The sequence below is a fragment of the Danio aesculapii genome, chromosome 7, assembly GCF_903798145.1.
Source record: "Danio aesculapii chromosome 7, fDanAes4.1, whole genome shotgun sequence".
Lineage (NCBI taxonomy): Eukaryota > Metazoa > Chordata > Actinopteri > Cypriniformes > Danionidae > Danio > Danio aesculapii.
Window position 1 is genome coordinate 12,095,124 of NC_079441.1, and position 16,547 is coordinate 12,111,670.

General features: G+C 35.2%; 1 protein-coding gene across 4 annotated transcripts in view; it reads left to right on the plus strand.

The window, feature by feature from the left end:
* fes (FES proto-oncogene, tyrosine kinase) overlaps positions 1-16,547 on the plus strand; it is a 58,045-nt gene that overhangs the window by 11,803 nt on the left and 29,695 nt on the right. For all 4 annotated transcript variants that reach the window (XM_056461052.1, XM_056461053.1, XM_056461051.1 and 1 more), the window contains 4 exons: positions 3,929-4,102; positions 9,479-9,575; positions 12,452-12,635; positions 15,635-15,772. In XM_056461052.1, the coding sequence (XP_056317027.1) occupies positions 3,929-4,102; positions 9,479-9,575; positions 12,452-12,635; positions 15,635-15,772 (593 nt within the window). The remainder of the gene's footprint in view (positions 1-3,928; positions 4,103-9,478; positions 9,576-12,451; positions 12,636-15,634; positions 15,773-16,547) is intronic.

Here is a 16,547-nt window from a genome sequence, read left to right on the forward strand (position 1 = left end):
GATTCACTATTTAAACAACGAAGTGCAAAACTGAAAAAAATAGGGTTGCGCTGGTCTGAAAATAGCAACAAATTGCGCCAAACATGTCTTGCGCCTTATTGCGCCAAGGAGAGGAGAACTTGCATGTCGTAGCTGATAAAAATCTGTGACTAGAGAAAAATGCATTACAAAGATCAATACTAGCTTTAACTTGTCAAATGTCAAAAACCATGGCAAATTACTGCAGAATAATCAAGTCTTAAAATCCTTTAATGCACTGCAAACCGCTGATTATTCCTTATTCCTTGTCTTTTGTATAAAAAATGGTAACCGATTCTCCTTTTGGGGTCCAAAAATATGCATTCGGTTTTCAACGTTATAATAAAATGTAATTTCAATTAGGGCTGGGTGATATGGAAAAAATGCAATCTCTATTAATTCTTTTCCATATCTAACAATTACAATATACATTTCAATATGAGTTCTTAATTCTTCTAGATTTAAAAAGAGTATGTCAATAATGACTGAAGTCACAAATTAGAGAGTCCTTTAAATAGCATAACGTATATTTGGTGGCTTTGTTTTTGGCAGCTGAAACTTCGGTGCATCTCTATTATCATGACACTTCTGGAGTCCCATTGTTGCAAATTTCTGCTGTGTGATTGCCTTTAGATCAATATAGATTAAAAAAAGTCCAGAGCTTATCATTGTTACTGACATTTAATTTTGTTTCGATACAATATCGTTTATCGGCCCAGCCCTAATTTCAGAATTATATTCAATTCAATTCAATTCACCTTTATTTGTATAGCGCTTTTACAATTTAGATTGTGTCAAAGCAGCTTCACATAAAAGGTCATAGTAAATTGGAACAGTGTAGTTCAGTTTGTAGTGTTTAAGTTCAGTTATTATACTATTTTACCAATTACACTATTAAAGGGAACCTAGGTTACCCCTTTTTTCCAGTTTTAAGATAAGACTTTTGGGTCTCCAGAATTTGTCTGTAAAGTTTCAGCTCAAAACACCCATCAGATTATTTATTATACCTTTCAGAAGTTTCTATTTTATAGCCCTGAGCAGCATGTAGCGTTTTTTGTGAACTGTGCCTTTAACACTAGTCCTTCACGCCCACCATTTCCACGTGCCTGTCAGCGTGCCTTAATCTCCTCCCTCGGCTACTTCAGACAACAGACAGACATGAAGGAAGAAGATTGGATTGAAGCGTCGTCTTTCATAATTGTTCTGACACGCGGCTGTGGTCATGTCCTGTGGTCAAATACTCATTGGTCATGAAGTAAAGCTAAAGTGAATCGCTGTAATTCATTACACACATGCACTGTTTTAAAACATTTTAAACTTGTGAAACTCACTCTTGATCACGTTTGATGATGATTGATGATCCTAGCGAACTGAACAGACCTTTTATTCCCGGTTGTTTTGCGCACGTCCTGTCTTGTTGATATGATTATACGCATTACTATGGAGACATGTTAATACGCAGCTGTCAATCAATTCAGTGGTCGGGGGGACCGCACTCCTACGTAAAGTTGCGGTCGATCTGAAAACTGCTCCAATTGGTCCACCATTTTTATGTTGTTAAATTGAAAAAAAGCACTGGGTGTGTTTATATCACCCCAATATGACGGTCTATACATGTCTTTCCAAACAGCTTGAAAAGTAGATTTTTCACCATAGGTGCCCTTTAAATAAAAATGTTCTGAAAATAATTCATTGTTTTTCTCTGCCATTATAGTTGTGGTGTGGATTCTGCTATGTATTTATGTCTAGAACAAGTTTTAACAAGACATCTTATAAATATCTTTCTTGGTATGAAAGGGAGCTCATAGTAAAAATAGTCTCAAAGTTCTGTTGAATTTTTATTTTGTGCATGGTGTTAAGATATGTAGATATTCTGATGCCATTTAAAGAGTTGAAATAGAATAGCTAAAATAGAAGCTGCACTGTTGAAACATGCAGGCAATCCAAAACCTTCTGCCAATAGCCTACAGGCCTTTTCTGATATTCTAGATGTTTTCCTGCTCACTTTCCTAGAAAACCTATTCATTGAGCACTGAAGTATGCCAGTCAAATATAATTGAACAAATATTATAGCTATATTTGTAATAAGTCATTTATCTATGCACGTCATTATTCAGTTAATGCACCCTAGTGTTCTTTAAAGTCCATGTGAAATCAAAATTCTCAATGTTTATTTTGCTAGCGCATATTATTATTCTTTAGGTGAAGGATAAATCCGTGCAAGTTAATCCACCGAAATTTTTTTTGTTTTGGTAATCATCAATTAAATATCCGAACATTTGCTTCCGTATCTGGAGTAGCGGTCTTTCTTTGTTGACGTCGGTTAGGTACTTCAACTACAATATTTTCAACCACACCCCTAAAGGTGACCCGTACCAAACCGAACCGTACCGTACCAGTCAGTGGAAACGAGCCATTACTGTTCATTTGCTACAAGGGAATGATGCACAAAAATAAAGCCCTGCCCCCGCACTCAATATTACATTTCAGTTGGAAGCATGTCAACATACTGAGTCTCAGCAAGCTCTGGTTCACACGGGCTTTAATCAAAATAACTTCCCATCTATGTTTTCTCTGATGACATATTTACTAGCGTGGGGGCAGGATCAACCTGTCAATCCCATGACATCCGCCATTAGCAAACCACAATCATCCAACCAATCTCCTGTAGACAAAATGCACTCCTGTCCTACAGTTTACTATGGTAAACATCACAAAAGGAGAGAAAAAAGTAGGGCGGGGCGATAAAGCAAAAAAATTATCATAATACCATGTTTCAAATCATTTGGTATTGATAATTATTGAATATATTTTAACAACCCATTTAGAAATATTAGGATTTTTAATTTTATTTAACCAGTTTATTTTAATTTACAAACATCCGTAAGGCAAATATATTTAATAGTCAAAAACAAAAATATTTAAACCAAAATATCTGATCTCTTTGTTATAAAAAACACAAGTGTTAAAGAGACTCTTAAACTTGATAAATAAAATGTTTCAAAGCGTGTGCAATGCTAAAGGTAGATCAACATATGCAAGTTGTGAATAATATAATGATACAGTAAACCTCAAACTCTGTAAACAAAAAATAATAATAATCAAATCTGAGCTATCAAGTAAAGCAATCAACCATTAATCAAATACATACTACATCATTACAAATTGTGAAGTTGGATGACTATATTACCCACTTTGCTCAAAAAATCTTTCAGATGGGGAGCTAGTGGCTGGGATGCACAAGAAAAGAAACCAAAAAGCCACTCTGGTGACATCCTTCAATTTTTTAATTTACAATCTTCTCACAGCTGCTACACGGCACTCATTTTCGCATGTGTTGCTATTCTGACCTGAAGTGACAAACGCCTGAAGTGACAAACCCCTGGTGTCTCTCTGAACAAGGTGACCCTTAACCGTTTTCTCAAAGGATGACAAACAGACAAATCATTGCTGCAGCTTCGATGCAAGTTTATGGGCAAAAGTAAAAAGCACTGCAGTGTTTGGGTGTGCTGTTTGTCTGAGGTAATAAGTCTGCCGTTATTACTGAAAAGTGTAAATTCCATACAAAGCGTGAAGCAAATTGAAGCAGAAACTTACACCCTAAGCTTATTGGCATTGCTTCCAAGGCAGTCACATTTTAATAAAACTATAGCGCTTAATACTGAAACGTCTTACCAAATCTTTTTTTTTATTGTTATTTTATCGGCCAGCCCTTGAAAAAAAGTATAGCTTTTATTTCATGACAATTGTTTTTGAACATTCAGGATGCTGGTCTTTTTTTATTCATTAAAAAAAATTTGATTGCTGGTTTCATGGATAGAAATAAATGCACTAGAATTAAAATGTAGTCACGCAATCTTATTTTCAAACCGGAAATTCTAAATGTTGATTAATTTTCTAACTTTCACAGTCGTGGAATGTGCTGGTCAGTCAGACGGAGAGCCTCAGTCGTATTATGCGCAAACATTCCGACGATCTGATGGTGGGACCCCTCAGTAAACTCACCCTCCTCATCCGGGACAAACAGCAGCTGAGGAAGACCTACGGGGAACAGTGGACCCTTCTCAACCAGGACATGTGCAGGGTCAGCGCTATATCACTTTTACACAAAGCTACACATTCAAGTTACACTCTTTTTTAAATACTGTATGGTTCCGTCAAATACCTTGAACTTTCATGGAATCTTTGCATTGCATAAGCAGTTCTCTGTCCAGCATATTTCTTCATTTAGGAGAGAACGCAGTCATTGAAACTTAAAACTAGTGTGAAATTAAAAGTTGCAATGTTTATTTTGCTAGTACATATTGTTATTCTTTAGATGAACAATTCATTTGTGTTTTTTGTTTTACAAGCATTTTAAATTTATTTAAACGCATTTTAGAGCTAATTCTAGCTACTAAATTTGGTTAACGTTAAAGTATTAGCATTTATTTATTAGCGTTTTAGTGTTAAATCTAGCTATTAAATCAGTGAAACGTTAGTGTATTAGCATTTATTCATTAGCGTTTTAGTGTTAAATCTAGCTACTAAATCAATTAAACATTAGAGTATTAGCATTTATTTATTAGCATTTTAGTGTTAAATCTAGCTACTAAATCAGTGAAATGTTAGTGTATTAGCATTTATTTATTAGCGTTTTAGCATGAAATCTAGCTACTAAATCAGTGAAGCGTTAGTGTATTAGCATGTATTTATTATTGTTTTAGTGTTAAATCTAGCTACTAAATTAGTGAAACGTTACTGTATTAGCATTTATTCATTAGTGTTTTAGCAATAAATCTAGCTATAAATCAGTGAAAGGTTAAAGTATTAGCATTTATTTATTAGCATTTTAGCGTGAAATCTAGCTACTTAATTAACAAAATGTTAGAGTATTTGCATATATTTATTAATGTTTTAGTGTGAAATCTAGCTACTAAACCAGTGAAACGTTAGAGTGTTAGCATTAATTTAGTAGCATTTTAGCATTAAGTCTAGCCACTAAATAAGTGAAACGTTAGAGTACGATAATTTTTTATTAGCATTTTAGCTTTAAATCATTGAAACGTTAGTGTTAACATCTATTTATAGCATTTTAGCGTTAAATCTAGCTACTAAATCAGTGAAACGTTAGAGTATTAGCATTTATTTATTAGCATTTTAGCATTAAGTCAAGCTACTAAATAAGTGAAACGTTAGAGCTTTAGCATTTATTTATTAGCATTTTAGCATTAAGTCAAGCTACTAAATAAGTGAAACGTTAGAGCTTTAGCATTTATTTATTAGCATTTTAGCATTAAGTCAAGCTACTAAATAAGTGAAACGTTAGAGCTTTAGCATTTATTTATTAGCATTTTTGCAATAAGTCTAGCTATTTATTCAGTGAAACCCTAAAATGACAATTCTAAGCATTTAAAAAAAGATTTGACCACTATGAGCTTTTATTTCTTCCCATACTGTAAGAAATTCATCTTCTGTATATATTTTTACATTTATTTTAAAATACAATAATTAATCATTCAAGCAAATATCCATTCTATAAATACAAAATTGGCAAATAAATTCATTTTTTTTAAATAGTTTTTAATATATTTGCTTAAATGTACACAAAATACATTAACTTGTAACACTGGAAGAAAATCTTTATTTTAATATCTAAAACATTAAAAGCAAGGAACATTTTAAAATCTTCATTTCTATTTGGCACTTTTTTTTTGGAACAGTGAATATGCCAACATAATATGGCACTTTACAAAGTTTCCAGAAATTAACATTAACATTGCGGAACAGAGTGGCTCTTTCAGCATTCGCTTCATGTGCCATAAAACAATTTATTCAGCTCATTTGTGTATTAATCCAGTTTATACTTTAGACACTGTATGCTACATGTAAATGACCTTAGACAAGATTTTACTGTTAGGCTATCTGAACAAACTTGGGAACCAGAATATCATAAACACCACCAGACGTTGTTTTAAGGAACCACTCTTGTTTAAATGCTTGACGTAGAAGGAAATGTTAAAAATCATAGAGCCTTTATTTTTCTCATTTTACCAGAGGCTTAATTTAGTTAATCGTTTTATTTGTGAAGCTGCAACCGAGTCATCATTGTCTGTTTATATTTAGACGATGTCTGTAAGCTGTTAATATTGCAAATGTTTGCAGAAACGCAGTGTAAAGTGAAAAAAAGGCAGATCATTGTTTCTTCAGTATCAGCAACACCTTATCAGTGTGTTTATCAGGTTGGTCGTTACGTTAGACGTGAAAATTACACCTACTGTGACTTTTCGCTTCAGAACCCAGAATTGGCGAATATGTGAAGTTAAGTGTTAACCCAATGTGAACATGCAGGCAGCTCGAGTAACAACTTCACTAACTTCAGTAGTTGTTTACAACATAGTTTATATATCTGCTTGATTTTTCTTCTATCAAGTAATGCATGATTTTTCAGCAACATCATGCTTTTCTGCAGTTCTATTGAATGTACAACAGCATTACAGTATAGGCAGTTACTTCAGCAACAACTGAACCATTTCTTCCATTTAGCATTACTTATGTTCCTTAACCTGGAGAATTTTGAAACTATTATTAGCTGAATGTGGAAGACCTTTGTTTTTATATCTAACAAATAGCTATAAAACCTTTTATCTTACCACTAACAGTTCTCCTAAATAGCCATTTTTCTCTCAAAACCTGTTTACAAAACTGCTGGGATTTACTAAGATTAAAAGGTCTTAAAGGGACAGTTCACTGAAACATTAAAATTCAGTCATTTTTCCTTGAATATGTTGGTCCCAGGATTTCAGGTGCATTTTTGCAAAACCTTAGATCACCATAAACCTTGGTTAATTTATGTATTCTTCTATTATTATTATTATTATTATTATTACTTAGCATTTTTGTCTTCTTTTTGATCTTCATTATGTGGCATTAAATTTGTTGGTTGTAAACTCTGGTCATTGTTCTGTTTTGTTTTGTAAAATAAAGGCAAAAAAATAATAAAAAAATTCAGTCATTTACTCATCCTTTACTTGTTTTAAACCTTTATGATTTTTTTTTATTCTAATAAACACAAAATAACACATTTTGATGAAAGCTGAAAACCTGTAACCATTGATCTCCATAGTAGAAAAAACTAATTGTATGGAAGTCAATGGTTACAGGTTTCAATAATTTTTCCAAAATATCTTCTTTTCAGAAGCAACTCATACTGAAGGTTTGAAACCAGTAAAGGATGAGTAAATGATTTTCATTTTTGCGTAAATTATTCATTTTAAAGGGACATGAATCCCCCGTCTTTCGGTTCGTCTACCTCAGAATGTTTTCAAAAACTGCTTCATGATAGGTGTGGAGTGCTGCGATTGGAGTGAGGAGTGGGCGTGGCCAGCAGAGCAGGGGAAAAAGAGGGGAGTGAACAACTGTTGTCATTTGGCTCACAAAATGAGACCCAAACTGTGAGGAGACCCATGATTTTATAGTTTATAATTTTATAATGCAAAGAAATAAACAGTAATTTAATGCCCTGCTACATATGTTATTGGTAATTTCATAAACACATAACCACAATTTGTTAAATCATTATAAAGAAAATCTTGTTAATATAAACACTATAAATGAAGAGGACGTTTCTCCTCCTCAATCCCAAATTGAATGCAGACACAGTGGATAGCAGTGCAGCAGGTGTCTTTCCCTGTCTATTCCAACCATTAGCCCTGCCGGTAATCTGGAGGATTTTAAACATATGGTGAACACAGCAGCACGAATACAGGCGATGTGTCTCAATTGTAATGAACTCAACTGATAAAAGACCAAGTCTGCCATTCTCCAATTCTCCTACAGCTCTCCCGACAAAAATGCTTGCTGCAAACTAACAGCTTTGCTGTATCGGCCCTGACAGGATCGCAGGGAAAAACATCCAACAAACCCCGTGGATCATGGAAACAAACACATACGACCCATGCCATGCAGACACAGTCTCACCCAGTCATTGGGTCTCACAGCTTGGCAGGTCTGCCTTGCTTTCGGAAGGCACATGCTCTCATGAATATATAAGCAGCAGGGTCTTCTTATAGGATAGGAAAACTCAGATATGAATAATAATGAGAAACCGATGTGTCATCACTTCACTAGCAGATTCGCACTGCATCACAGATTTTGATCCTGACCCAATAATTATTTGAAACCCGGAAGGTGAAACTAGCAGACAAAAGCTCCAAATTATCATTTTTTCTCCACAATTAAAGCTGACAGATGCTAACATTGTCTTAACTGAGTGTGCTCGACACACACTACTCCAGGGTGTCCTGAACCTTTAAGCTGAGCTATCTTATTATGCATGATGTCATCATGTTTCCTAACTACTGCATGCACACTGTAATTGGCTCATAGGGGAGGTTGGGAGAATCCCTACACATTTTAATTTTGGAATAACTATTACTTTAATATATAAAGCACATTTAAAAACAACGGCACTTGCAACCAAAGTGCTGACAAAAAAATTAGCACATTTTTATATAAAGAAAACCCCTTAGAGACGTAAAGACGTAGAGATGTGTAAAAACATAATACACACTCAATAATAGCAAATGAGGCTCCACTAAATGTATTTCTTGCTTTTAATGTTTTAGACATTAAATAAAGAATAACCTCCAGTGCTACAAGTCAATGTGTTTTCTTACTAACTAATTGTGCAAATATATTACTTTTAAATGCTTTATAAATGCATTTTGTAAATTTAATGAATGATTTTAATGAAATGTAAATTATTTATTGAAATGAATAAATTTTTATATAATTAAAAGTATTTATTAAAGTAAATAATACATTTATGTAAATATAATTAAATTATTTATTAAAATAAATAAATAAATTTAAATGTCTATCTATAGAACATATGTTTGTGTAAATACAGATTTAAACATACATATATTTCTGTATTATGAAATACATTTAAAATATATCTGAAAACATATTACTTTCCATATTGGAATGTACCTGTGATTAAGATGATGAAATCTCATTGTGGTCAAATACTTTTAAAATGTTTTCTTTCCAATGCAGATTGATGGCAGAAGCCATGCTTAGTTTTGGCTCACATCTAACACTCCACTGATTTATGAGCTAGCTATAGCACTAAAATGCTTGTTAAAATGCTCTAAGAGCAAAAATTCAGCACTCATACCCATGACCTTTAAGATTTTCTCCCACTGTAAATCAGCATTTAGCTACTTTCTTCTTAAATATGTTTTATAAATATGAGCCCAGGCCAGCAGCTAACTTTCAATTTATGTAGCCACTTCTCATGCTTTCATGTTCACAATATCCAAAAAGGCTTCCTTTATCTCCATTTGTGAGTCAGATATCATAAAAATATCTGCTAAATGTAAATGTAAAATGCTTGAATTAACACACGTGACTTGTTTCGATGCAAGTATCTGAATTTTGATTTGTGTGTATTTTGTGTGCTGTTGTGGAAGGTTAGGTCACCCAAACTGAGCTGGACCGGCTCAAGTCCAGTTACAGACAGCTGGTACGGGACGCGGCCTATGCCAAAAAAAAATACCAGGAAGCAAGCAAAGGTAAGAAGTCGTCTTCGCTTTTGCCCAGTTCTCCTAAAAAAGCTTGACCTTTCTTTCATTTTGAATAGCGCACTTAGTGTTGAAAAAGATGCACACGATGAACATCAAGAGAGACTGTTTAACCTGTAAACACTGAGCGGTTTTAGGATGTTGTCTGTAAACAAGGTGTCCGTCTGCTTTGGTTCAAATAGAAAAACCTGTTTTTAGACCAAGGCATGAGAAGTGACTCAAAGATGTCACAAAGTTTCAACTTGCAGAGGAAACGAGATAAACTGAATGTGGTTTCTCCAGTGACCAAAGTATAAATGTTTAGCACTGCACTGTTTGCAGCATTTAAGTGGGGCCACTGTGAATGCAACAGTAAGTATATACATATACCAGCGACTGATATGAGAAGTAATTATAGATATGTATTTGCATCGTGCAGTGCAGTGCTACTACTGGAGTACATGTTTTTAAATAAATTGCAATGGCGTTTTGTAGCCTTTAAAGCAATGCAAAATGTTTGGACAGTTCTGTGGTTTTGCTGGCTGACTGAGTACATTTAAATGAGCAAATCTACTGTAGTAATTATGAATAAACTCTGCAGATCAGAAGCTCAGCGTCAACGAGACTTTTTGCAATCAAAAATACTGTATGGTGTATTTTTTTAGAAGATATATAAACAGTAATATTGTGAAATATTAATATTTAAAACAGACAGTCTCATGTTTGAAAATAGTTTAACATTTCATTTCTTTCAGTATACATTAGAACATTTTTGATCAATTTAAATCTGATGAAAAAATTAGGGTTTAGGGAAAACAACATTATATTATTATCTCTGTTCTGTCTGGTTCTCAAATCTGATTGGCTGATAGCCGTGAGATATTAAAGCAATATCAGCACTTGTACAGCCTCTTCACCCTTGTGTATTACTTGGCCCACATCAGATGAGTGACAGCAGATCAATAAACTCACTACAGTTTGACAAATATTGCTGCTGTTGGACAACATAATGTACTTTTGAGGCTTTTTTAGGTGAGAATGTAGATGTTTAGATTGCAAATATGTAGTTTATTTATAAAGATAGTGCCTGCTTTAAATATTCATAATTTCTGAGATTCAGCGCGTTATCGGCCAGTCTGCCATACTGAGCAGAGCAAAGACTGTTGAGGTTCTGCCACAAGATGTCGACAGAGACCGCATAATAAGTCTTTAGGGGAGAAGAAAGTATTTTTTTATTGTACATTTCAAACTACAACTGATCAAATCATTATGAAACAAGTAAGTGACATTCTAAGTCGATCTCTCTCTTACATTTTGTATTGCTGTATTTATACCATAGTTCAATTCAATTCAATTCACCTTTATTTGTATAGCGCTTTTACAATGTAGATTGTGTCAAAGCAGCTTCCCATAAAAGGTCACAGTAAATAGGAACAGTGTAGTTCAGTTTGTAGTGTTTAAGTTCAGTTCAGTTTAGCTCAGTTCAGTGTGGTTTGAAAATCACTACTGAGAGTCCAAATAATGAAGAGCAAATCCAACGATGCGCAGCTCTACAGATCCCAAACCATGCAAGCCAGTGGCGACAGCGGAGAGGGAAAAAAACTTCACTAATTGGCGAAAGTGAAGAAAAAAACCTTGAGAGAAACCAGGCTCAGTTGGGCACGACCATATACGACTAAATAGTAATCGGGTAGTGTTTGCTTTGATTTGGTTTTTTCTGGATTAATTATTGTCATCTCCAGATTGCAACAGAGAAATACTGGGAAATCTCTGTAGACTGATGGCATTTCATGCTGTTCAGCCTTATAATCTTAAAATGTGAGCAAAATCACCTGTTTTGTCATCACTTTAGACATTACGCTAAAGAATCATTCAAACACTAACTCTAAAGCGGCATTTGTGAAGTAGCAACGGTTCCTGCTGTTCTGACAGTCAGTTGCAGATGTGAATGAATGGCGGAAGAAAGTAGTTCCTCTTAAAAAAAGGGATTTTGAGAATCTCTGTGTTTGGTTTTCTTTCTTATGTACACGATTATGCCGTCGAACTGTTGTATAAACAAACTCACACACATTGTAGTAGTGCAATATGGCTGTATATCATTCCTGGTGGGACACTAAAACACTCGGTCTGCGGCCTTGAGCCAACACACACCTCCCATCAGTGTCGATATACAGCCATATCACGCTTCTACTCGTGTGATATTGCTCATAAATATTAATGGTTAAATAGCATATCTTGATCTGAAGATCTTGAAGATGGTACCATATATTACATAAAATTAATGTAATGTTTTATTTTTTAAGTAGGATTACTCTATATATTTATATTTTCATTGTGTATATATAAATGAAAATATACAATAGAAAAAATTAATTCACTTGAAAATCACTCTGACTTTGTGATTTATAGTTTTGTTTTGGAGTAAAACAAATTTGTGCAATTCTGTAAACTACACTGATGACATTTTCTCCAAATTATTTCTTGAGTAAATAACAAAAAATGTGATTTTACACATGAGTGTATTATTTTTTTACTAAACAGCAATACTAATGTTTTAGCATCTGAAGACGTGAAAAAAATCTGTTTGGTGGAATAATCCTCAATTGCAATCACAAAAAATAAAAAAAACAGTTATTCTGACAAATTGTCATTTTCTAGGGAAAAAAAAGACAAAATAGAGGTTAGCCGACCTTTATAGAACGAAACAAATTCTAAACTTTTACTGACACCTACTAAATCTAGAAAAACTGCCCCCTGTAGCTATATATGTGTAGCAGTGCTAAACACTGAATTACCGTATACTGCATGCCTAAATGTCTGGTAATTAGGTGTAATGTCAAGTTTCACATGTTGATGCACGACATGTGTTTGGATGTTCTTTTGTACAGACAGAGAACGCGACAAAGCGAAGGAGCGCTTCATCAAAGCCAGCCTGAAACTGCATGAACACCACAATGAGTATGTGCTGTCGGTGAAAGCTGCGCAGGTTCATCACCAGCTCCACTATGGCCAATCGCAGCCTGCGCTGCTCGGAGCTTTACAGACACTGCAGGAGGAAATGGTGCTAATTCTGTGAGTCAACTTTGATCACAAAATAAAGTCCGACAGGTCTATCGACAGCCTGACGTGAAGCAGAGCACTCTTGTATAACACTGAAGGGCTTTATTCTGTGAAAACAACTGCCTGAATGTACTTTAGCCCATTTATTGCATGGATACTTGCCACTAAACGTTAATATTTGACACAAAACATTGTTCTGAGCCATGATAGTTCGTTAATCCCTTATTTATCCACTGAAAAAAATATTTATTGGATTTACCACTTTTTTTTCCATGTAGGCAAAGCTGACAGAAATAAAAATGGATGAATGGAGCATACACTAACTCAGTGTTTCCCAACCCTGTTCCTAGAGGCACACCAACAGTACATATTCTGGATGTCTCCTTCATCTGACCCATTAACTTCAGGTTTTGGAGTCTCTTCTTATGTTCTGATGACTTGATTCAGGTGTGTTTGATTAGGAAGTGGATGAAAATGTGTACTGTTGGTGTGCCTTCAGGAACAGCTTTGGGAAACACTGGACTAACCTACATATTATTCAGTCACAAGATGGTGCTAAACAGTCAAAAACAGCATTGTGACAGATAAGCAATTATATAGATGTGAATGTATTTGCTTATGGCGAAGATTCGAAATTTCCACATGAGCCTGCGTTAATCAGCAGGTGTTATTTGGGAATAACATACCTTGGAATGTAACAACTGACAAATCAGAATTAAGTATTCCACACAGCCATGTAAAAAATGTGTTATCGGTGAATGCTTGTTCATTGGTGTGCAATTGCTACATTCTTAAAAAAACTCTGGGTTGCTTTAACACAAAGCTGGATCAAACACAACCTTTGGGTACAAAAATGTAATTGAATTTTAATGTAAAGTGCTCCTATTTAACAAGATCTAAGATGAGTCTTTGGAGTCTCCAGAATGTGTCTGTAGAGTTTCAGCTCAAAATACTGATCAGGTCATTTTTATACCCTCATTAATACATGTGAATTTTGGGGTTAGAGGACATAGTAGCTGTTGTGGTTGCCGGTGCCTTTAAATGCAAATGAGCTGGTTCTCCCCACCCGCTGTTCCAACATGTGTCTGTTTCTCCTATTGCGTCACATCAGATAAACAGCAGTCAGTGACAGATGTATGTGAATGAAGCAGAGATTCAGCTCAGAGTCAAAATACCAAATAAGGTTATTTGATGTATTTGTTGTGAAGTTTATTCAAGCCTTTCTGCAATGATGAGTCCCACATAAATACAGTTAAAAAGTTTACTATACATGCACAACTTCGTTAAACTTTGGACTATTTATGCACGTCTACTTGAAGCAAATGTAACATACAAGTTATGCAGAGTTCAGATTACATGATTATAGCCTTAATTTAAACTCGCCGACAGGTTTTTACAGAAATCGCCATCAAATGCCTGAAATCACAGGCAAATCAGTGCTCGTCCTCGTGAGTAGCTATCACACAGTGTGCACTATCAAAGACGCGATCTGAGAGAATCGCCGGCAAGTCACCTACTGTACACCCAGTGAAATATTTGGCATGCTAAATATCTGGATCTGTTGGAGATTCAAATCATGCCTTTTAAATTGTGTTCTGATTGAAAATAACATTGGCGATCACCTACAGCCAATGAGAGAGCAGCATCCACTGATATGGGTATCTGAAGGCCAGCGGGAGGTTGAGGGAGAAGTTAAAAACGCTCATTTTCAGTTTATTTGGACCCAAGAAATGGAGGAAAAACTAATGTAAAATTAACAGAAGCACCAGTGTCTGTTTGACGTGTCATCTGAGCAATATCACAACCAGTCGAAAAAGAAAAAAGTTTGAGAAAAGTTGCTAATTCCCTTTAAAATAAGTACATTTTCTACCCCACTAAAGGCTTGTTTCTCATTATATAGTTAATAACAAAAGAAATACTACATGGCCTGTTGTCTCCATGTCCCTCCTCGCGTGTGTTTGGGTGAGAGACATACTGTATAGTTTGGACAAAGTTGTCAGCGATTCTCCTATTGTAAGTCATGCAGTGTGAAACCCTGCCACCGATCAATCTTGCAGTGTCAACGCAGCAGCGACTGAATGCTACTCCAGATAGTCATGCAGTGTCAAAACATTTGTGACATGACTACTTTGAAAATACTGCAGTCTGAACTCGGCATTAGTATGCACTGCTGTATGGATTTCTATTGTACTACTGCACAAAGTAAAACAGATTTATCATCCACAAACCGGGACTCCTGCTCTGTGTTTGAAGCATTTTCGTTTATAGTTGTAGTAACGCAGCTGTGGTGATTTCAGCGATTATGATTTACATAGCAATTCTACTTTTCTCATTACAACATGCACTGTTTTCTAAACATTTAAGCTTGTAAAACTCATTCTCGAGGTGAAGCTGATCACAGACAGTTGGAACAGATCTTTTTAATCCCAGTTTTTTTGCAAATCCTGTCCTGTGGACATGTATATATGCATTACTATGGAGACATGTAATCACACCTGCCAATCAATTCAGTGGGTGGGGAAAACCACACTACTACATCACTTAGCAGTAGGCCTCAAAATCACAAGCATTTGGATCCTATTTTAATGTCAGGAAACTAAAAAAAGAGAGTTGTTGTGTTTATATCATTCCAGTATAACTGTGGACACACTACACCTACACACCGTTCTGTTCAAACAGCATCCAAAAGTTGATTTTGCATCATAGGTGTTCTTTAAAAAAATGAACTTAACACTGGGTGTGTTCTAATTTGACCTAACGACCCAGCATTGTTTTTGTGTGTGTGTGTGTGTGTGTGTGTGTGTGTGTATGGTGTCATTGACTACTGGTCACCATTATGTGTAATCATTACCGTTTTAGAACAGGCGACAGTTATAGACTTCTGCTTTTTTTTCCCGAATGGACAACATACTGCAGATATAGATACATTTAGTTGAAAAGCAGAAGTAGGTTTTCTGTGTATGGTGTATGTGCGTATGTGTGTGTGTGATGTGACCTGTTTTTGTCCTCAGGAAGGAGATTCTGCAGGAGTATTTTGATCTGTCGAGTTTGATTCAGGATGAGGTTGTGAGTGTTCACACTGAAATGGCCAACGCCCTGAAGGCCATCCAGCCACACAAAGAGTACGACAACTTCATTCAGCAGAACAGGTATATACGTCTTTCCCTTTGTTCCCCAGGCTTTGTTCAATGCAATGAGATCCCATATTAGATGAACAAAGGATGTTGCACACAGCTGCCAACTGCGTGTCGTGTCCTAAAGTCAACATAACATTGAAATTGACCTAGTTAACTTTAATTATAAATGTTCCTCTTTTGCACACGATTTAAGATTGTACATTACAATTAACTGGATCAAACGGTTGGTCATAGCTGATTCATTAGCACCTATTCTGGTGTACTAAAAAAACCCTAAGATTAAACTTAAGCTTTTAAAAATCCTGGATCAATGGATGGATGGATGGGTGAATTGATAGATTATCAGAAGGATTATTAAACAGATATAAAGATCGATGCATGGGTAGATTAATGGATTGTTGGATGGGTGGATGGATGGATGGATGGGTGGATTGATAGAAGGATTGTTAAACAGATATAAAGATGGATGTATGGATAGATTAATTGGTTGTTTAATGAATGTATAGATGGATTGATAGAAGGATTGTTAAACAGATATAAAGATGGATGCACGGATAGATTAATTGATTGTTAAATGGATGGATGGATGGATGGATGGATGGATGGGTTGATAGAAGGATTGTTAAACAAATAGAAAGATGGATGCGTGGATAGATTAATTGATTGTTGGATGGATGGATTGATAAAACGATTGTTAAACAGATATAAAGATATATGCATAGATAGGTTGATTGTTAAATGGATGAAAGGATGGATGGATTGATATAAGGCTTGTTAAACAGATATA